The 22,703-nt window shown below is 33.6% G+C and overlaps 2 protein-coding genes across 4 annotated transcripts; both read right to left on the bottom strand.

Annotated features, from left to right (window-relative positions):
- Positions 1 to 1,240: 1,240 nt before the first annotated feature.
- Positions 1,241 to 6,980, bottom strand: LOC127834665 (uncharacterized). Its single transcript, XM_052360688.1, has 3 exons — positions 6,493 to 6,980; positions 5,749 to 5,883; positions 1,241 to 2,284 (listed from the first exon to the last, which is right to left on the bottom strand). Exons 1-3 carry the CDS (start codon positions 6,944 to 6,946, stop codon positions 1,923 to 1,925), a joined length of 951 nt encoding a protein of 316 aa, XP_052216648.1. The 5' UTR covers positions 6,947 to 6,980; the 3' UTR covers positions 1,241 to 1,922.
- A 7,408-nt stretch (positions 6,981 to 14,388) lies between these two features.
- Positions 14,389 to 20,342, bottom strand: LOC127834626 (uncharacterized). 3 transcript variants are annotated; one of them, XM_052360628.1, is made up of 4 exons: positions 17,899 to 20,342; positions 17,358 to 17,477; positions 17,018 to 17,131; positions 14,389 to 16,843 (listed from the first exon to the last, which is right to left on the bottom strand). In XM_052360628.1, exons 1-4 carry the CDS (start codon positions 20,276 to 20,278, stop codon positions 16,782 to 16,784), a joined length of 2,676 nt encoding a protein of 891 aa, XP_052216588.1. In that variant the 5' UTR covers positions 20,279 to 20,342; the 3' UTR covers positions 14,389 to 16,781. The 3 variants fall into 3 exon arrangements, with proteins under 3 accessions (XP_052216588.1, XP_052216589.1, XP_052216590.1); XM_052360629.1 differs by having other exon boundaries at positions 17,364 to 17,477; XM_052360630.1 differs by having other exon boundaries at positions 17,382 to 17,477.
- Positions 20,343 to 22,703: the final 2,361 nt, after the last annotated feature.

Genomic DNA, 22,703 nt, shown 5'->3' with positions numbered 1-22,703 from the left:
CATTTTTATGTACTAATATCCATTTCATATTATATTTAGAAATAAACATATAAACTTAAACAGTTTGTCAATCTTATATCACATTCAACTGTATCAATATCAAAGCAGATAGCACGTAACGTTACTAAACACTAACATGAAGACTCTGCTTTTAATAATATATTTTTATGAAGTGATGTTCCTTGCATATTCAATTAATGTTTAAACTTATATTAATATACAATTGGTCAGAATTTAGCATTGTGTTTTTGAAAAGATTTCGTCTGATCACATTAAACATATAACAACCAAAACACATAACACACCAACAGGGCATTGGGACATTTTAACATGTACACTCATAACACTGTTGTTAAATATATGAATGTTTGATATTATTATGCATTACGTGTTATGTAAAACTAAAGATTATAGAATTCTCAACAATTATATCTATGTGCTTTTTAAAACCTTCATTATCTAACAATAAACTACATAACTACCAAATACATGCACAGTGAAACTTCAGCCGCATAAACAGGAGAAAAAATCCTTATTAAACAAGGCGGTCCTTATTTGATGCTAAGTAACCAATTTACAAACAGTGGGATATAAATCAACTGCACCATACAAGACATACATGAAAATTACAAACGTACAAACATTTAAACTGTCAATTAAAAGTACAGGGAGTTTAATCCGTTTGTATCCTACATCTCATCATATCTTCGCCGGTAGTCACATTTGGAGCATAGGCCGCCTAGCAGCGTCCACCAGGCGTCTTCGTTCTGGGTGAGTCCATTTTGCCCATCTGATTTGCATCTACATCCATGTTTCAGCGCCAGGTCTATCTAAGCCGCCCTGTCCTCCTCTTCACTTTAGGGTTCGAGGTGAGAGATTGCCTTCTCTTAATGGATGCAGATAGCGAAAGCTGGGGACTATCCATCGCCAACGTCGCTGAAGGGTGTTTCATTCAGCGGGCTGCTGGGTTGTTATTTTCAATAAATCTTTAATTGAGACAGTCAATGCAAACACAAATTGAGGCTTATACTTGTTTAAGGAGGTCCACATCTCACACTTTGCCCACGACACATTTTAGTGTAAATGGAAAATTTAACTCAAAGTGTAACACGTTAAATTATGCATCCATACACGTGAATATATTTCATTTCAACAACTATTTATCTCAATTTTTATCTATAGACCAGATCATCAGATCCTTAACTTTCGGAAGCACGATGAAATGCAACCAAAACGAGTATCAAATACATAACGTCTTTATTAACAAGCTTATGTGACATATCATCATAGAATATTTACATTCAGATCAATCAGATCATCGTCGTGCAATGCAGGAAGAAGCAGCAATAAGGCCGTAGAAGAAATTATCAACGCCTAGTTTAGTATGTCAATTTTCAGTGACATACATACAAGTAAAGTAAAATAGTTTCAAATAAGTTGAATACAATTAAAGTCAAGACACAGAACAAGTTTACATCCCTTACTGAAAGTTAACAGCATGACACTGCTTTTAATACTATAATGTGTTTTTTTGACATTCAATGTATACGTTATGCATACAAAAATGATTTTAAACGATTTTTCAAAATTATATCGTTGCGCTTTGAAAAGAAAGTTCGTCCAATCATATTCAGTTACACACCCTTTATAAAACTGCTATTAACTAGCTTATTTTTGTAATGATATTCATTAAATATTACATGTATTTATAAACATGTAAATTATTAATTATACGTTAGTCATAGTTATATTGTTGTGTTTGTGAAAACATTTCGTCCTATTATTTTTTACTACATAACAATAAGACATTGTAGACGTTGACAGCAAAAACTGAACGTTATACATGAAACCTTGTGGAAATACTGTTACTTATATATTATTTTGTACTTAAATTAATTGCTTATTACTTTCATGCAAACATCTTATGTTATATCATTCCCCACAATGTCATCTAAGAGTTCGTCGTCTGAAATGTCATCAGAAATAACACCATGTCTTACGCCGTCAAACCGTCTATGTGGTTTTGGGGAGAGTATAGAAGCTAAACAATCAAAACATTGTGAGCGTAAATTTTGGAACCATGTTCTCACCACTTGTGGTCTCACGACATAATACAATACAAGTGAAACAATAAACACTAATATAAAGCATGAAATGGTGATTCCAGTTATTGTTGTACGACTCAGCCTTGTGTTGTCATGGAAGTCTGGTGGTGTAGAGTAGCCCGGTGTGGATGTCTGAGCAAATACGATTGAGGCCGTGTTCGTTTGTTCGAATGTATAGTCTGAAATGCAATAACATGTTAATCAGATATGGTTGATTTAACGATTTCTTCTTTATATATGTTCCAACACTTGTGCCAAAATGTGCCCAATACTAACATTTATTCCACAAAGGCACATAACGTGATGTATTAAGAGAGGTAAACAACTTTAATGCTGTACAAACCACATCCTTTAAAAGAGTTACAGTGGGGTTAGGGATTTTGTTCCGGGATAAATCTCTTTAGAATCCCTAAAAAATAACCCTCATTCAGTCGATTTTTAGAGATTAATCCGTTTTCACCCCTTTTCATCCGAATTAATCTGTATTAAACTTTTTCCAGTGGTTTTTAGGGGTTAATTGCGGTGAATTAAGTCCTATAAGGGATGAATTCATCGCAAGGGATGAATTAAGCCATATAAGGGATGAATTTGTCGCAACGCAGCGCAAGGGATGAATTCATCTCTTCAAGCGATTAATTCATCTCTACGCATGCGCAGTCGATGTCAGCGGGGAATACGGATGAAAGGCGGAGTTAATCACTGCCGTAAACGAGTAGGCGTGGCGTAGACAACTATTTTTAGATGAGGTTTTAATTGTGTCGGTTTTATGCAGAATACAATTAATTAATTTATTAATTGTACACCAGTGCACATTAATGTTTCACTGGCCATCGCGCACTGGTCTATTCGGATCAATTTTTTCTTTGGCGAACACCCGGGCAGCACGGCACAAGTTGGATTTTACGTAATATTTTCCGTGCTGCAACGAAGATTGGTGTCATTGCAGCAACCTATATTTCAGTCAAGTGATAAAGATTACGCATCTTATCGTTATAATCCTGTCTACACATGTGCCGGCATGTGGTGTCACAAGCATACCAGTAAACGCTTTAAATCAAAAATGGGGACATCCACATTGAGAAGAATGCGTGTGAGCCTCTACCGCAGATTTGAATTCAAAATGTCTTTCATATATTATGTATCAATAAGTGAAAGCATAATAAATATATGTGTTTTCTGTTTGCAGTTCAATCTTAAAATTATAAATTTTATTTGGAAAAGTTTATTAAGAAATAGATCAGTTTAGGAATAGAGAGAACATCGCCGGGACAGTTAAATATCAATAAATCATTTTTTGTTCAACCTATAGTTTTTGTATTAATTTCAAATTGATACTTGATTAAGAAACATACTAACAATTTCAGATTATGACAAAGGTATACATGAACTGTTCAAAAAGAAGGTTTACCACGGCCTGAAATATTTCACAGTTTATCTCAATTTAAATGTAGAATTTCAGCAGATATTCAGTAGAGAAACCTGTACCTGTTTCTTTGTGTATAAGACAACATATTTTTTCTCTTAAATACATTGGTATCAACGAGCATTACATAAAATTATCAAGCAAACAACATTAAATTAAAAATTAAATATGTTTTAAATAAAATTAAATTTCATTTATTTTCATTTCATTTGTAATTAATTTCCATGTATTTACCGTATCGGGTTATTAATATACGACCGCCTCCACCTTCCCCGCCTCACCAATAATTTTTAAAACGTACTTGTCAAATATCGTAGTATGGCACTTTCAAAATACATATACTGCAATGCAGGAGTCGTAATTTGACGTATTGTTTTTTCTCAGTGGGTCAATACTTTCCCATTGTTTGCATTAATTGCCTTGTAATTTTTCATTAAAACATATACTGATTTGCGCGTCTTTATAACATAAATCAAGATTATTTTATTATCTCGACGCGTTTGATGTCTTTGAATTCATTTATTTCCTAATTAAAACGCGTTAACCCCCCTTTTTGGAACTAAGTTTCATTAAAAACACGTTTTGGGACCTGATTTCCAAATGATAAACAGCTCTCTCCTATGTTATAAGCTTTTATGCGAATTTACTGTCTTAAATAATTTCGCATTGGTGCGAATATTTTGGAAAACATATTGACTTGAGGAAATCAATAGTTATCTTTTTTTATTTATTGTTATATTATTATTTTTTATTCTTATATGTTTTATCGCGTACTTAACGCCAACATTTAGCGTGTGTAATATAAGACTTTCGACGGTATTAATCATTTTACTGTAGAATTATACAAAAAACCTGCCGACAAACTGCATATTAGTTCGGAGACATGAAATTATTTCGAAAGAAAGCAATTAGAGGTTCAGTTCTATATGAGCAAGTCTCGCTGCGCACGATTACTCTATTACGCCAGGTATGTTTTTGACTCTTATGGATCTTGACAAATACCTAGTGTTTTATTTTGCTAATATAAATTAAGGTTTGCATGTTTATGTACAGCATAGCATGACTCTTAAATGACCAACAGCTCTTTCATAAGAAAACACTTATATCGCACCACATAAAATGCTATAAAACTATAATATTGAAGTACGCATATAAACTTTATTATAGATAGGTAGGTATTTCGTGTTAATCTCGTTTACAAATGAAACAGCTGTTGGTCATTTGGGAGTCATGTCTCCGAACTAATATGCAATACGCCCGGTGTTTTTGTATATTCGGATTAATGCACCGTTTTATATCCATATCCATAATTAATGAACGCCTCAATATTTTCAAAAATTAACACCGGATTAATGTTCACCGACATTGTTTTATACAGATTTGATATAAATATTATAGAGCTGAATAAACAAATACATTAAGCCCTGTTTTCCCGGCACACGCCTGGACATACGCCTTTAAAAAACGCTATACCAATTCCAGTACTCGTGCACTTAATTGATTGTTAACAAAGACGGTTGAAATCCATAAGTGGGAATTTTTATGTAACCAAGAGCGACGTGTATATATAAGTAGGGTGTCAAAATCCGCATCACCGGATGTAAAATCTATTTTTTACCTGAGACTAGCGTTTGCTCGATTGATGTCACGTGATATTGATTTCGTTTTCGTTGCGCGCATTCCATTTCCGGATACTTTCTATTGGTCCGAATTGATGTTTCCAATCTTTGTTTATTTATAGATCGTCGCTTTAATAAATTAATACATTTAATTACTGCGCATGCGTAGGGTTGAAAAGGCGGTGGTATTATCGCGAGTAACAGCTCGCAATAATAACTCCGCCTTTTCAGCCCTACGCATGCGCAGTCATAGCAAAAGCTTACATTCTAAACTCCGCCTTTTAAGCCGCACGCATGCGCAGAGTGCTAGCATCCCAAACAATCCCAAATAATCCGTTTTCAACCCAAAAAATCCCCACAAGGGATTGTTAGGGATTAATCCCTTAAAAAAAAGGATTGATAGAGATTAATCCCCAAAAATATTCATCCCTAACCCTTATTTGCAGAGCAAAATCCCTTACCCAACTGTAAGGTTAATTGCGTCGGTTAATTATTCGAAAACGAGCATATTGTCGTAAAAACAAACAAACCATCACTTAAGCAACTGCTTCAGTTATGTCACTGGAATCGGATAATCGTACATTGAATACTCTGCACTCACATTTGCACTGTCGTTGTATATCACGTGTCGTGCAGTTGAGAGGCAACATTGCCCCACACGGGTTCATGCAAGGCTGACAACTTCCATTCGCAGAAGAAGGCAAATACATGTCGGTGTCGCATAGCAGTTGCGCATCTGCATTAAGGAAAGTAATATACTATGTAACAAACACATACACCGTATGCAAGTAGTGCACTTAGATATAATAATCGTCACAAAAGCGCTTGTTAGTTCTGTTATTTCTGTTATAGTTTCGCGAACTAGATGCCAATCTGCATCACGAACATTACTGAACAAATGCATTGTGATATACGTATTAATGAATATCATCAGTTTTCTATATAAGACAGTCGTCATAGAAAAACTTGATTGTTGTACTGTGTTACATTTTGCATTTTTACATTTTCCAATCCAGAATCAATGTTGTAAAGTACAGATCTGATATGAAATCTCATTTTCAGTGAGGTTTTATGTGTCTCCTACAAGCGAGGATAATATGCTAACATAAAAAGTTTATTTCTTCTTTTTGAAAAAGATAACGCTTCAAGGCTTTTTAGAGAGAATTGCATAACATTATGTTGGTCTGTTGGTCTGTTAGTACTAGAATATCGCGGTAATTACTAAACACATATAACGTGTATTTATTTCTACGTACATATCAATAACTTCCGACAATTAATACATACATTTAACAATAACTTCATTAAAATAAATCATCAATAAAATATATATTATGAATTATACCGTTATTAAGTAAGTTAGAGAACCGGTTGGCATCGAAAGCAAACGGTGAAAACACGTGGTCAGGACTTGTAGCCAGGTCAGCAAGACCTTTTGACGGGGACGTAATATCAACGACTACAAAAGTCTTTTTCTTCAACCGCTTGATCCCCGTCATGTCTCCAGTTACTCTGCTTTCAGAACCAAGGATCAATCCGATTTGCGGCAGTCCTGGGGGTATCTTGAAATTGTGTATATACTGTAATGTTACTGAGGACGCGCTTATATACAACGTATAATTGGAATTATATAATAATTGCAGCATTTGGTTTTCATATTTCTCCTTGCTTTCGTCGAACAATTCGAAGTATTTATACGCGAAGATTCCGATGTGAATATGGCTTCCATTTGGTATTAGGGAGATTGCATATTCGGCGATCTTCATTTGATTTACGAAGACGTCAGCGGGGTGATGCATCGCCAGCACCAATATTGAGAGTAGTACCGGCACCATCGTGTCCTGGAAGTACATAACTAATTAATACTTGTATTACAGTATCCAGTATAAAGTACATAACTCGATGCTATATATATTTGAAAATTAAAATATGCTTTAAAAAACGTTAAAATCTAATTGCATCTACATAGAAGTATTAATTGTTTTATGTAATCGATTGTGTAAACCACAACACCGGTTGATAATATCCAAGAATTGAGCATCTGCATAGGTTTGCATAAACATCGCACGGTTGTGTTAACTTTTGTAAAAAAGTAAATGTGTGTATCCAATGCTATGCATTGATTGTGACTTAAGTTAAACAACTGTTTATAACGAGCATATTTAGATGCTCGTTTTGTCTGGCTTTCGTTAGATTGCTTTAAACCTTGCCTTCTTGGAGACTAACATATTCTCCTTTTTTACAATTTAAAGTAATGTACATGCTCGGACTTAATCATCGTGAAGGCTATATCAACCATTTACATTATATTCAATATGTTCAAACATTCGCGCTTTTTTGTGAATTTTGGTTATATTATTTCTAAGCTGCACATTTGCGTCTTCTACTTTTTCTTTTAGAAAAAGAAATAATAATATTCATTCATACATGTTTGTTTTATTATCACGCCATCAATATTTTGGGCGTGTGTTCGCGAGGCGTACAGAAACCCGTAAGGTACTAGAATAATAATATATTGTCGGTTGATTGGCAAATGTAAGGTGTCACGTCCAACACAATCAAAGTTACGTCAGAACAATATTACTAAAGGCTCTATGTCGCTGATATGGAGGAACTGAACTGTTTTCGTATTTTTTTTTCCGTATTAGAACTAACTATTTTACAAAACGGCCGAGATAGCATTAAACAAATATTTCGGGCTTGCTATAGGGATCACAAGGTTGTACTATATCCCAAAAGGGAAAACTGCCGAGCCTCCTGGTGCTCACGTTTAATATTTAATACATTTAAAACAAGGGCGGGCCAATTTAAAGACCAGGAGTATGATTTGAACAAACTTTGTTGAAGAGTGACTACCATACGATGTCGCATAACAAATACAACACATCTGCGCCCAGCAGATTTTTATTTTGTTTTCACTATATTCATTTAATGGAAACAAGTGATGGCCAGGAAAAGCCTGTTTTGACAACAGGAACATGATTTAAACAAATTATGCAGAGACCCGTAATACCATGCTGCATGCTAAATTCCAAATCGTTATGCCCTGTGGTTTCATAGAAAAAGGTTTTTACAGTTTTCACTATTTACATGTAAGGGAAACAATTAACCATAAGGTTCAATTTTGACCTCAGGAATATAATTTGAACATACTTTGTGGACGACACATATGATATTCCTCTCTTTAAAGTCCTACTTTGTAGCATTCCGGTTTCAAAGTAGAAGTATTTACCCTTTACATATAAGAGAGACACGTTACGGCAGGCAGGGAAAATTTTGACCCCTGTGGCATGATTGGAACAATCTTGTTAGTGGACCTTCATCTGATGTTATATGCCAAATATGACACTTTTGGGCCTTGTTTTAGATTTTTACATTATTTAAAAGGGACCGTCCAACAGATTTTGGCATGTATTAAAGATTGTCATTAACTGCTTTAATTGCTTTATATTGATAAATTTAAACATTTAAACTAAAAATCTCCAGTAAAAAATAAGTATACAATTTAAAAAATTAAGAAAAAACGTTAACCTCCTCAGGTTTCAAACCACTGACCCCTAGAGTCATGGAAGCTTGGAGTAAAATGTCTCCCGACTTTACCACTCGACCATCCACGCTCATGTCAAATGCAGAGGTATTTTTAGCTATATAAGCAATCCTCGTAGTATCCCAAAATATCGATTCGCGTCGAACGACGCTTTAATCTGTTGGACAGCCCTTTAATACACAAGTGTATGTCATGCGATCAGTGGAGCTGTCCATTTTAAATCCAGGGGCCATGCTTTAAACAAAAGTAAAATATATGACCACTTATCCGTGTTATACACCAAATATAACTCGTGTGGCTTCGAGAAGTGCTTTTAAGTTATCATTTTATAAATATATTTGAAGCTGTGTGACCTTCATATGCTACAGACCAAAACGATTAATACACTTTGAATGAGGTTCACCCAAGAATCATTCTATCGAAATTTCGTTAAAATCTGTGTTAGAGACCAGGAGATGTCGTTACAAAAAATAACCCGCACACGCACTCACGCACTGACGGACGACGGACAGCACGGTATCATAAAAGCTCCCGACAAGCACGCATTGAATGCTCAGGTGAGCATTGAAAAAATGCATAACTTGTTATTCGTCCATCTTATTTATTGTCTAAAAGGTACGTGTACCAGAACGACTTATAACATGTTGCTGTGATTATTATCGCAAACATATTCGTCTTTTCTAAAATAATTTACATGTATACATGCTGCATAACATATACGGCCGCATTTGCAGGGTGTCAATACGATATGGACACATTGTGTTTGCAAATCGAAAGTTGAATGGTGGTGTGATTATTTTGTTTGGGATCCCATCTAGGATTTTCTTAATTCTATATATAGTTTACACAAATCGTACTTGATACTCCTATTGCTATTCGTATTGCTTTTATTTGCCGTCTTACGTTTTTTGATACAGTCAATAACTTAATACAATTGAATAAAACATAAAAAATGCGAAAATAAAACAGTCTGAAAATTCTTATTAATCATAGACTCGACAAAATATTTGTATGGAAAAGGATTTCTAAACTATAAATAGAAATTTGAGATTTGTTTTTCGTCTGATATGGTATATTAGTGTAAAAGAAACGTTAGAAAACGTTGATCAGTTGGTAACAAAAACCACAAAGAAATTACAGTCAATACAAAATGTGTCATACTTATAAAGAACACCGCATTACGTAATGTTTCAAAAATAGTTTGTCATCGTTTCCTTTTTGGAAACCGTTAAATAATTACCTGTGATTACTCCATTAATAACTTCCTATTTGTAAGAATAATTTAACATTTACTCACGTTTATTGCCTTACAATGCTTCGGACGTAAGTTGTAGAAGTCCGGTGATATGAAAACGTTAATGATAAATAGTGACACAGATTTTGATGAGTTTAAATCCGAATATATCTAGTTTAGCGGTAGCAAATAATGTCACATGCCGATGACGTATGCTGATTGCAAAAACATTCATAATCGATCATGTATGACACTACTCAAGGTTATCAAGTAAAGCACTTAACAGAAGTAAACAGAGACTGCATTCATAAATCACGACCAACCGAAATTGAACTAAATTTACATAGCCATCACAATGCACAATTGTATAGTTATTGTTTACGATTTTGCACAAATCCTGTTGCCGCAAATGCAATATTAATAAATTTAAAATAGAACAACCATTTTGGAAACCGAAAGTACAAAATAGGAAAACAATAGATACGATTTGATAGAAAAAACACAGCTATATCAATGTTATTATTAGAATAATAACGTGATAGTTAATGTACTCTAAACATGACAATGCATTTCATGCACATAATGTAAAAGGTTTTCTAGATTGTAGAGAAAGATAGCAATAAATGACTTAACCTGTAAAATGATAATACCTGTGAACATGTTCATACTATACAATAGCTCTCCAAAATATACACAAAAGGTTTTCAGGTTCACATCGGGAGAAAGGCTTTTATTAGAATAAAATTTAAGTTCCAATGTGTTATTTTCTCTTTTTTGTATCGTGTAATGTCATTGTGTCGAGACCTGCACCTGTGACTTGTTAGGTGAAAAAGCTAATGTTGAGCGTCTGGGTTATTCGTCGCTGGCGAGCGTTTGAGTCTTCAGTGTGCACAGTTCCGATAAAGTAAAAGACAATCATGCTGTGCGACCGAAAGGAACGCTGAGCAGTTGGCAGACTACCTTCGCGAGTGTAGACTGTTCTTAATGAAATTTGCAGAGCAACAAGCAGAAGTTTACCGATTCAACATCTTATTTAATAACAGGCTAAGCCAATATAGTGTTTCCAAGGGGTCTCTGAGGGCGACTCTCCCCTTGATCGCGACGTTCATTTTCCAGCTGCTTTACTAGTTGCGTTTTTCCAATTACTAATCGTGTAAAATTAAATACACGCGAGAACGTGTAGTACATATTGAGTTAATATGTTTTGTTCTATTCTAAAGTATATCGAGTAAGTGCACTACGAACGTACCTAGCGCACAATAAAGAATATATTTTACAATGGCAACGATCGATTTAAAAGTACATTAACATGATTGAATTAGTTTTCCAAAAAAAAAAATAGTAGGATAAACATTTACTGTTTAAAATATATCTTTGTAGCGTGCATAGATTTTTTTGGCAGGCATGTGTTGTTTTAGAAGTATTAACTCATCTGTATCTGTGAATTAAATCTTACAACGTTGTTTTATACAATCAAACTATATATTGATGAGGGACGAGTGCAAAGAATCGTTTCCAAATACAACTATTTATCAAACGTATTCATAGTTTGCAATACAATCCAAGAAGTTGTTCCCAATGATTGTCAAACCTATAATTAGATCTAGTAGTATAACATTTATATCTCACAGGCGAACAACTATTTAATATGACCGCAACGCAAATCGATATGTTTACATTCTTAATACTAACTGGAATACCGGAAATGAAACAAGATCTATTCATATACTTTTAACTATATATCTTAGGGGAATATTGCGTCTCATAATAATTGATTTCTTGATAAACCAAGGTTGTCTTGTAACAAATATCAAACACGTCAATCAACCGCTCCTGCATGGCCCTATCTAGTAGCTTGTCGGTCACCTGCTTTAAATTGAAGTCCAGCGGATGGAGTCGTATCTCTTGATAATTTTTCAGGAATTGTGTTATTTCTATATTCATGTCATTTTTATTTCAACGAACCCTAGGGTAAATCACGTCTCTAAACACAAACTTCCAAAACCGTGCGCGATTTATATGTTTCATAATCGTGTTGCTAGTTTCATTTAAATAACCGATATATCATTTTACAGTTTTCCGGTTACTGTCTTGAACGATCAAAATGAGAAGCACTAGGAGCAAAGAATAGTAAAATAACATCATTGTAGTAAACAATTAAGTTAATGTTTGGATCAGTCTAGGTAAGTCATCTCTTGTTTTGCATAATTTTCTATGATACTTTTGTGCATTAAGATCTGCCTGGTTATTTATTTCTGCTATGTACAGGTATATTTAAATCGGAACAGTTGTGTTTGAATTCAAAAACAACACAACTGATCTACATTATTAGCATATTGAGATGATATCGGTGTTAGCCATGTTGAATACATCTGGGGTTTTTTTGTCAAAACTGGATTTTGAGCAGTTGGAACTTTCTATAAACATGATTAGTATTGTAATGACTCTATTTGGTCTGACCAAACATTTGGATCATAGTGACATTACTCCTTTTCTTTGCAAAACAAAGACAAAGAGAAATCATGTGAAAATGGCACTTTACAACAGTTAAAGTTCACTTCTTAAATCAACGTATTTTGATGCTTTACCTCATCAGTTAACGAAGTGCTCAATATGAGCAATTTATTGCTCAGTTCATATCCGGCGTCCGCCCGTCATACGTCAACTTTTAACCCATTACCATTTCCGTGTGTGTTCCTAGTTTAAAACTTTGTCATATGAAGTCAAAACCACCGTTGATACTTTGTATTTAGATGAGCACTCCTATATGGCACTGGATTTCATAAAATCTTTGCAATACACTTATATAACAGATACAAGATATATAAACAATATTCATGTCATTTTTATTTCAACGAACCCTAGGGTAAATCACGTCTCTAAACACAAACTTCCAAAACCGTGCGCGATTTATATGTTTCATAATCTTGTTGCTAGTTTCATTTAAATAACCGATATATCATTTTACAGTTTTCCGGTTACTGTCTTGAACGATCAAAATGAGAAGCACTAGGAGCAAAGAATAGTAAAATAACATCATTGTAGTAAACAATGAAGTTAATGTTTGGATCAGTCTAGGTAAGTCATCTCATGTTTTGCATAATTTTATATGATACTTTTGTGCATTAAGATCTGCCTGGTTATTTATTTCTGCTATGTACAGGTTTATTTAAATCGGAACAGTTGTGTTTGAATGCAAAAAACAACAACTGATCTACATTATTAGCAAATTGAGATGATATCGGTGTTAGCCATGTTGAAAACATCTGGGTTGTTTTTTTGTCAAAAACTGGATTTTGAGCAGTTGGAACTTTCTATAAACATGATAAGTATTGTAATGACTCTATTTGGTCTGACCAAACATTTGGAGAAAGTTTCTTACGGAGAAACGCATTTAGTTCCCCGAATGCAGTTACGCACTTGAGGAATACAAGAATAACATAGCCGACCATGAAAATGCATCGAAGTGCACTTGGTTGATGTTTTTTCGGGGTAATTGAAGTATGTAGGTGAAGAGGAATCTGATATTATTTGTGTCAGCGTATTCGTGAGTTTTCACATCCTGCAGTTCATTTGCATAATCTAATTGTACGGACAAAGGGTCCAATGTTAAGATTGCTTAAAAAGTACCGAATAAAATAAGTTCGAACATTCCTGTATGAGACAAGAGCACAACAAATTCCTAAATACCATGTATTAATTTTTCAGATTGTCAATAAATCACAAGATTCTAGGTAGTGACAATGGGACAAAACGGTGAATAAAAAACTGTTACACCATACAACTAGTTATGATTAAATTATAAATCTTAAAAAGTTTAGAAATGACCGTACTGCCTTTGTAGTGTGTATTTATGTATCATGTGCATTGCTTTTGTTGTTTGCATCACTGTTAAGCAAGTGGTTGTCTACCATAACTTAAGGACCAAATGATACATTGAGATTTGTATTGTGCTGTTGCAGATGAAGTTACCATTTACGTAAATTACAATAGGAACAAAACGTTTTACGTCGTACATCCTTTTTACCAACGCATTAAATACTGCATTTTGTATAGACGTACGAATTCCAAAAAATATGAACTAAACAAGAAAACACTAATATAGAGAGTCTACACGGTTTTCTTGACCAGAGCATTACGCAGATGCCGACGGCAAATGCGTCAAAAGGGTGAATAGTATAGTTCGGACTATTAGGTGAATAGTCGAGCTTAAAATGACTAAATGGAAAACCGGAAATGATGCAAAGATACCGCATTTAGATCATGTTTATTTGCTTTCAATTATATCAGAGTACATGTCAATAAGTTCATAACATATCTAAAAATTGCGTTCTCGAACACGTAGTGTATTCTATTTGCAGATACAAAATGTAAACAGCACTGAACAATTTAAAAGTGCGATTTAAAGTACATTATAAAGTATTGTTACCTTTAAAACATTTAATCAAACAGAAGGCCGTCATATTTTAAAGGTAAATGGAGTAAAACTGCAAACAAATAAGTATACCATACTTCATATAACATAAACAACGGTAGATCTATTATTGACAAAAAATATTATATTAGTACAACGCTCTGAAAAACATAAAGGGTATAACATAAATCGAGATTATGTTCCGACGTAATGCTCACAATATTTTAACCTTTTTAAAATGCATTAAATAAACAGGTACATATATGTCTAGTAGATAAATGGTAGAAAACGATGAAGCGGCTATGAATAATCAGTCGCAGAATGTTTAAAGTATTAAATGCAGTGCAGTTTTGTGTATTTTTTAAACAAGTACCAGATCAATATTCCACTTGTTTTAATCAACTTATAACTGTCATACTATTGAAAACCTTTGAATGTCGATCTCGGTCTGTCTACCATCGACGTGTTCACAATTTTAGGTTTTGATATATTTAAATCAAACACATTTATCTTTTTATTAAATGAATTTTGGAAACAAATGATTTATGTAAATGACCATTGGCCAGTGTCATTTTAATCGTGTCTCAATGATTTGCCATTCTGCTACTCTTGTTTACAGTTTTACAGTTTGTACTTAAATTGTAATTAAATTGTTTTTCGATGTTCGTTGTTTAAATGTGGAATTACGTTGCTACGAGATGAATTATTAGTTCCATGTTAACATTTAAAGTTTATATAAATTCATCTGTCCCGGACACCGTAAACCATGTGATTACGTTATTTTATCCTTTTTTAAGGGCATGTTAAATATGCATTTTCTCATAATATATTCCGTACATTACAGAATCTAAAATTCAGCAATTAACGCATGTCTCATCATATCAAACATTTATAAGTGCGTGAAAGCATACGTGTATGAGTTATCTGTGTTTGTGTACTAGTTCATATATAATCTTATTATCCTGATTCTCGTCGTAAAAGATAAATCATAGTGTATTTAATATACATGTATAATTGTTTATACGATCATGTGTTATAAATTTATTGAACGACAGTTTATTTACAACTCGTAGGCACTCGGTTTGGAACATTAAAAAGATGTCTGGACAGCAACACAAAATCATGTTGCATCTAATTTTATGCACTAAACTCCAGATACATTTCTGATTACTCTTGACATGTTAGTCATAAGAAAAGTGTGGTAAGCAGTCCATTTTCACAATTACACTTTAGGTGTGTTTTTGCAAATTCACATAAGAGCGCCTCTACTGCAGTGAATTATATGGTTAAAATGCGATTGATCTCATGTAAATGGCTGAATACTCGACGATTTTGCGATATAAATTTAAGTCGGACAGGGTAAACAGTTGCTATATAACAATGTGTATTGCATTAGTAAAAAAACTTCAAGAAATATTTGTATAAAATAAAACAAAATTGAATAACAAAATGTTATTTTGAAAATATAGGCATCTGGTACAACTATATTAATACGCACGTACATTTAGCCGATTTAAGAGTTAAACTAACACATACGATACAGATAATCCCAATATTACATGTGTAGGTAGGTAAACGTTGTACAAATATATATGATGAAAATATTGTCATATATACATATGCAAATGCATTTTGATTTATAACTGACAATAAAAGTAGCAATACTCATACTGCTCTAAGAATAGCTCGTTGTAATAAGTGATAATTGTATGAATACACCGGTAGTTTGCATTTTTACAACTTTAATTCATCTGAATTCAGTTTGAATAGATTGTAGTATGCGAATTTTACAAACAATCAATACAAAGCATTAACAGCGCTTGTCGTGTTTTGAATAGTCGTAAAAAGTATATATTGGAATGTAATATTTCGTTAAAATATAGAAAACGCATATACTAGTATATGTCAAATTTCTCGGTTTGACATGCATCGTATTAAAACTTTGAGATATAAAAAGATCCAACACAATAAACACTTTGTTTTAGGTATTTAAATGTATACTTATTGATAACATGACACTACATTGCTGCTACGCCTAATAATGAATGGACATCTACATTTTCATCATTACATGTTATATGTTTAAATACCAAATAAAATAAAATAAATACACTACAGCATACTAAACAAATGAATACAAAAGTATCATAAAACTTGGACAATTTTTACAGAGCTTTCATTTTTTTTAAACTTGAAAACTGACACAAACATTTAATTATAAAACCAACAAATAGGGAGTAAAACTTGTATACAAGTGTACAACAAGGAGTTGTGAACATATACAGCAGTTAACAAGCATGTTATACTGGTGTGGAATTGTGTGAATTTCAGGCGGGTTTAGACAAAAAGTTATCCTATAGTCACTTACATTACTATATACATCAATTAAACAAGATTTGTTAAACCAATAATAAAAAAATAGTACAAATACAATCACGACTATTCATCTTCTATGAGAAAAATTTCTTGCATGATATCCTGCGGACCAATCTTTGTTTTGCCTGCAAATAAATTGATAAAGGTTGTTATAATACGAATTGCGTAAGCATAAAACAAAATTCAAATCATATTATGTGGGAAAGTGAAATTGATTTAATAAATCTGCATTCAAATACATTCTTAGTAAAGTATGCATGTATTAAACATATTAGCAAATTATATAAAAACTGGGTTACCTTTATTTACAAGTCTGTACAAAGCTTGTTTCATCAATGATGAACTGTATCCCATTCCCTGAACAATAACGGACGCTTCAGATGTTATAAGAGATTCAACGATGCCATTCAAACCTGAAATATAAAAAATACGTCTCTGAAGAATTCAAAACTGCACAAAATCATGCTATATATCGTGGTAGTAGATCCACGCCGAATTAATTATCAACACTGCTATTATAAACTTAGTATTAATACTATTTATTATTTCTATCTCACTGTCTTTGCAGTTATACAGTCTTTTACAGGTATGTAATGTAATTCAGAATAATAACAAGCTATGCTTCCGTTTTAGACACACCCTTACATATAGAAGATATCCCACCAGTATCTGTTGTTTGTGTTGATGCTTTCGATATGCTTTTGTTTCCACCATTTGAGCCTGAATTGTACTCATCTATGTATTCATCTATTGTTATACCTAAACAAATAATAATGTACCATAAATAGCCAAAGGATGAAAGAATCAAGTTGTGAAAAGGTCATATAAACACATTTAACAATGTATCTCCAATTGTAATCACGTCTCTTCACCGTTAGAATAAACATGTGATGTCAAACTTGCATTGTTTAAAATATCATTCCAGAGTTAGATTTGAATTCGACACGTGCACTGCCCATGTATATACATGTATTTATGAATCAAAACGCTATTGTTTGGCACTTACGAGTAAGTTTTTTTTATTGAGAACGCACGTATATATATTAAAAAATGGCATGCAATAATCATACACTCAAAAGTAGCTTTACATGAAGCGAAATCATGGCTGTTATAGAAAGTTGCAATACTGGTTGTAAGTCTATCTAATTATATTGTACAATATAAATTCACCTGTACAAACCTGGTTCAATGGCGTCGTCTACTGGTTGAATCGCTTTTGTGTTAGAGTCTGGAATCGCAAAGTTAACAGACGAAACAAATTTCCCTGTCTGGAATCGTGATGTCTTGGAGGAATCAATATCAGCGCTGAACGTTTGCGGTATCATGGATTGAAATCGCCCAGCAGTTGCGTTTGGTGGACGACTGGTCGAAGTTAAGGAGTCAGTAGGGAAAGCTTGATTAGTATGTGTCTTCTGAGAGGTATTCATAGCGACGCGACTTTCGTAGTTTTGTCCCGTCGCTATGGAACGTTTGCCATCTATTACTCTAGGTGGTACCATTGACATAGATAATGTGGTATTGTTTGAATTTGTAGCAATGCTCGAACGTTTGTTGCCTTGTAGTTTTGCCAAGATGTCGGATTGAACAGATTCAGTGACTGCCTTTGAAACATTAACCTCCGAATTACTTGTGTGAAACTTACATTCCGGAGAAATCCTCACGTGCACAGCGGATGGGTCGTCAGATTTGCCCCAATTACTGATGCGTTTATAGCAGCAGTAACAAATAACCTCGTCATTTTGAGATGCATAGTAAAAGCCAGCAGCGGCAAATGCGCCTACATCCGGTTTATCGTTTTTTGGGAATGTTCTGAAAGTGCAAATCCTTAGAAGTTCAAACACCATGCTTTCCTGTGCAGGAACAGACACACTTTTCAAAGTTCTTTCAACAACATCATATAGTTTTCTTAAGACGTCAACCTGCGGTTTAGATCCACAGTGTTCATTTCCGGTCACTGGAGCTACGATACATATACGCGGTGCTAATATGCAGACACTGGATGTATCCTTCAAAATAAGTTTCAGGATTCCCTTTCCATTGCATTTGTGTTCAACATCCTTCGTAGTTTGATTTTTTTGTTGAGTGTATTTGCGATCGGGTATTTCATAGAAGGGTCTTTTTTGTAAACACGATGAAACATTTCCTCTTTCGTCATGTCGATCTTGGAAAACTCGGACTCGTTTCGCTATGCTATGTGCATCAACACATAGAAAAGTTTTTTCACGATACAGACACGCTATATGATTTATCACATCTTTCAGGTTTTGCAATTTAAAAGTATCGTCTGTCTCCACATTAAATGTATTTGTTTCGTTTCCAACTGAACTTTTGGCATTTAGACCGTCATGTCCAAAACGGACATTATTTGCTAGTTCCGCATATTTAACACTGGGAGTCTCAACGTTAGTAATTGTACTATTTGGCGGGAGACTTTTCTCGTCGTTTTGACCAGGTGAACATTTCAGTTTTTTGACATCATTCTCCATCGCAGAGTGACATTTGCCATTATGTCCGTGCAAAAACGATAAACATGTATCTCTAGGACCAAAACCAATATATACAGTAATTCTTTTCATTCTAAAAACTCTTATCAATGTTTGTTTATCTGCTTTATACATATTTACTCCTAACACCTTTTGTAAACACATTTGATTCACATTGAAAAGGTGTATTTTAGCGCTTACGACTGTGCTTTTTTTAAACTCAAACGTTTGTTTATCGCGATTATTATCCAACCCACAGGTATCTACGTTCACGTATATGGTGCTTTTTGCAAAGGTGATTTTGAGAGATGGATCATTTGCTGACTTCAGTTCTTTTCTTAAAACTTCTTCATTTATGATCCCCGTTAAATGTTGAAATGACGAATGAGCCCAATACTTAGTCACGTCTTCTAACGTTAGGATAATACAAATAACAATTTCAACGTTGCCTTTAGAAGTGGAAATTCCTGTCTGGCAATCATTTACAGTGAAAAGATAGACACGATATATTGTATTATTTAAATTTTCGTTTGCATTCATCGACGCAACCTCGAGATGGACTACACGAAACAAAATTAAAATGTTCAAATCATATTTATAACAACGCACAGAGGGTGCACAATTTTTACCTCCATATGAAACACACCTTTCAGGGTATTGTAATTTATTAGGTTTGGTCGACAAATCATTAAAAATAGCAAGACAATGTTGGAATGAACACGGTTGTGATGAGGTATTTTTTCTGCATGTCCTTTCTGTGTTGTTTCGATATACAATGAACAAAGTTGTTCCTAGCAAAATAAGACAAACCCATAGGATCAGTAGACAAAACCTTTGAAATGTGGGCGATTTGGTTTTAGCAATCGAATCGTATGATACCGTCGTCATGTTCAGTATTAAACACATTATCTTTCCAAAGACGACCATGCTATTAATAAGAGTTATCCATGTAGCCTTGCATATCTCGGCAGTGGTTTTTCCGCAGTTTGGGTGGCATGTATCCTGATTAATGCAGTGTATGTGACATGTCTCCCCACTTGCTTGTACCATCTTCATCGCTGCAGTTGTTTTTGACATCTCGAACCAGTTCGTGCTTTTTGCAAATTTATTGTAGTTGCCTCGCTATATGCTCAAAACTATTAAAAAAGGGAATGCAACCGACAGTTTCATTATACCATATTATGCAATAGGTTATAAAATAATTAACATTTGTAATTTGTGTCCGTTAATGGTTTTCACGAATATTTGTACTTAAGCGTAGCCATATATCTATGTTATCGATTCAGCAAAGGCGACAATTATGGAAATCCAGAAAGAGTATCGAGAGAGAACATTTTGTTAGCATCCGTTTGTCTTTAATTTCAGGCAAGTTAACAATGTCTATAAAATACAGAACCAATCGTAAATAACGACATTAAACATTAAAATTATTAATTAATTTTCATCAAATGACGGTAACCAATTAGTTTAAATAACATAACACGTATGGCAGGCATTTCAATAAATCCTCAAAAATGAAATTGTGTATACATATTTTCAAGAAGATATTCTAATTTAAAGTTTATTATTACTTCACCGAATGTAAAATACATCGATTTATATTTTCATATAAAGGTAGCATATATATACGCATGATCCAGACTTTGGCAAAGTTAATGCTTTAAATATGTTTTTTTCAAATACAAAAAGTAAGAGGAAGTGTGTTTATTACCCCGAACCAATACAATTATCATCTTTGCACACTTAAATAGCAATCTCTTTTGAGGTTTTATAGTTCTAGTATACAAAAAATAGCATAATTTTACAAACTTTACTTTTGCAACTCTGAAACAAAATATCATAAACCATTATTTAATAATGTTCTCCTACCTTGATGAACTTCCAAACACGATATGCAAGATTACGTTTGAATATACAAATATTGATAAATCGTTAATTGGAATCCCAAATTATTATTTTTGGATTTGATGCTATTTTGATAACAATATGACCTTTAAACTTATTATTATTCACATGAAATTCTAAAATAACAAGCATGTGCTGGTGGTTTTACATCGTATAAACGCCGATCATCTACTTTTTGTAAGTTTCTTTCGCATGTTGGGTCCGTATTATGCTGCATACGTATATGGTTAAAATGCGTCTGTACACACTGCGGCCATGACCATAAATTTATGCGAGAGACCTGATTCTTGCATTCGACTCATTTGTGTCAATTTGTTTCGAAACCCCGATAAGCGCAATAAAATGTGGATGGAGATTCACACGTATACTCTCCGTATACACGTTTAAACAATCATCACATAATTAAAATCTCAAGTATTTCGAAATCCCATCTTGCACAATAAAGTTTTCTGCTTGCCTGCATGCATGATATATCATTATCATGTTTTTTTTCGGGTTCATCAGGAATTCTAAATGGTTGCGTAAAATTAAACTATTGCACTACAAAGGATCCCCAAGGCAATTCACGGGTTTAGGAAAATCTAAAAATACGTAAATTTTAAGCTTCAAGGTGTACTGTTCACATGTATGACGAATTAAAAAATTTCCCAGTTTTATCAGATAGTCTAAATATAAACGACAATTAAATACAAATGAGCGAAATAAAACGGAATACTTTACTAAAAAATTCTTAACATAGCATTTTTTTTACAGATTAATCTTCTGTAAAATTGTGCCAGGTGACCGGGATTCATATCCAATGAATTAAGATTATATTTCTTTTGAGACACTAAAAAACAGAATGTATTATCGGAATATCTGCGGCGGACGCGGGATCGATGGCCTCCAGGAAGACGACGTCAGCACACTTACTCGAATAGTTTAAATAGTGTCATTATGAATAACATGCTGATAATGTTTGCGGACATAATATCGCGGAACACCTTGATTATTCACTTTATCGCAAAGAGCCCTTTTAGATAATGGACCATGCATTATCTTTAATTTAACAAATAAACATATACCTTAAAGCCACACATCTGGAAATGAAATAAATGGCATAATAAATTTAAGTATAAATAAGAAACATATTTTATCTATGCCAACTAGAATATATCTGGTGTTTACAAGGTAGAAATCCGTCTCTTTTGCGCTTTAAAACTTAAAAGTAATCGCGTTCGTCAAAATGGATGTATACGTCTAGAAATCCTACTTTCGGTTCTAAAAGCGGTACCGTTTGAAAAATAATAAATCACTTGCTAACTAGGCTATAGATTTAATTTTGTATATCTCAATTAGAATATATCTGGTGGTTACAAGGTAGAAATCCGTCTTGTTTGCGCTTTAAACATTAAAAATAATCGCCTTTTTCGAAATTGACGTATACGTGTATAGAAATCCTACTATTGGTTTTAAAATTAAAAAAATAATAAATTACTTGCTAACTAGGCTATAGATTCAATGACAATTTTGCACACTTTCAAATTTCATCTATATTTATTGATGAACATGTACTTCATTTCAAGGTGTGTGGCTTTAAACGTCGTATTTTGTGACA

This window comes from Dreissena polymorpha, chromosome 6 (genome assembly GCF_020536995.1).
Source record: "Dreissena polymorpha isolate Duluth1 chromosome 6, UMN_Dpol_1.0, whole genome shotgun sequence".
NCBI lineage: Eukaryota > Metazoa > Mollusca > Bivalvia > Myida > Dreissenidae > Dreissena > Dreissena polymorpha.
This window is presented reverse-complemented; position numbering and strand designations above follow the sequence as displayed.

Coding starts and splice junctions, on each gene's coding strand:
- LOC127834665 (XM_052360688.1), bottom strand. CDS start 6,946: ATGCATCACCCCGCTGACGTCTTCGTAAATCAAATGAAGATCGCCGAA. Junction 5,884..6,492: donor CTCTAACTTACTTAATAACG/GTATAATTCATA, acceptor TCCTTAATGCAG/ATGCGCAACTGCTATGCGAC. Junction 2,285..5,748: donor TATACAACGACAGTGCAAAT/GTGAGTGCAGAG, acceptor ATTGCATTTCAG/ACTATACATTCGAACAAACG.
- LOC127834626 (XM_052360628.1), bottom strand. CDS start 20,278: ATGTCAAAAACAACTGCAGCGATGAAGATGGTACAAGCAAGTGGGGAG. Junction 17,132..17,357: donor GATATCTTCTATATGTAAGG/GTGTGTCTAAAA, acceptor TTTATATTTCAG/GTTTGAATGGCATCGTTGAA. Junction 16,844..17,017: donor GTACAGACTTGTAAATAAAG/GTAACCCAGTTT, acceptor ATTTATTTGCAG/GCAAAACAAAGATTGGTCCG.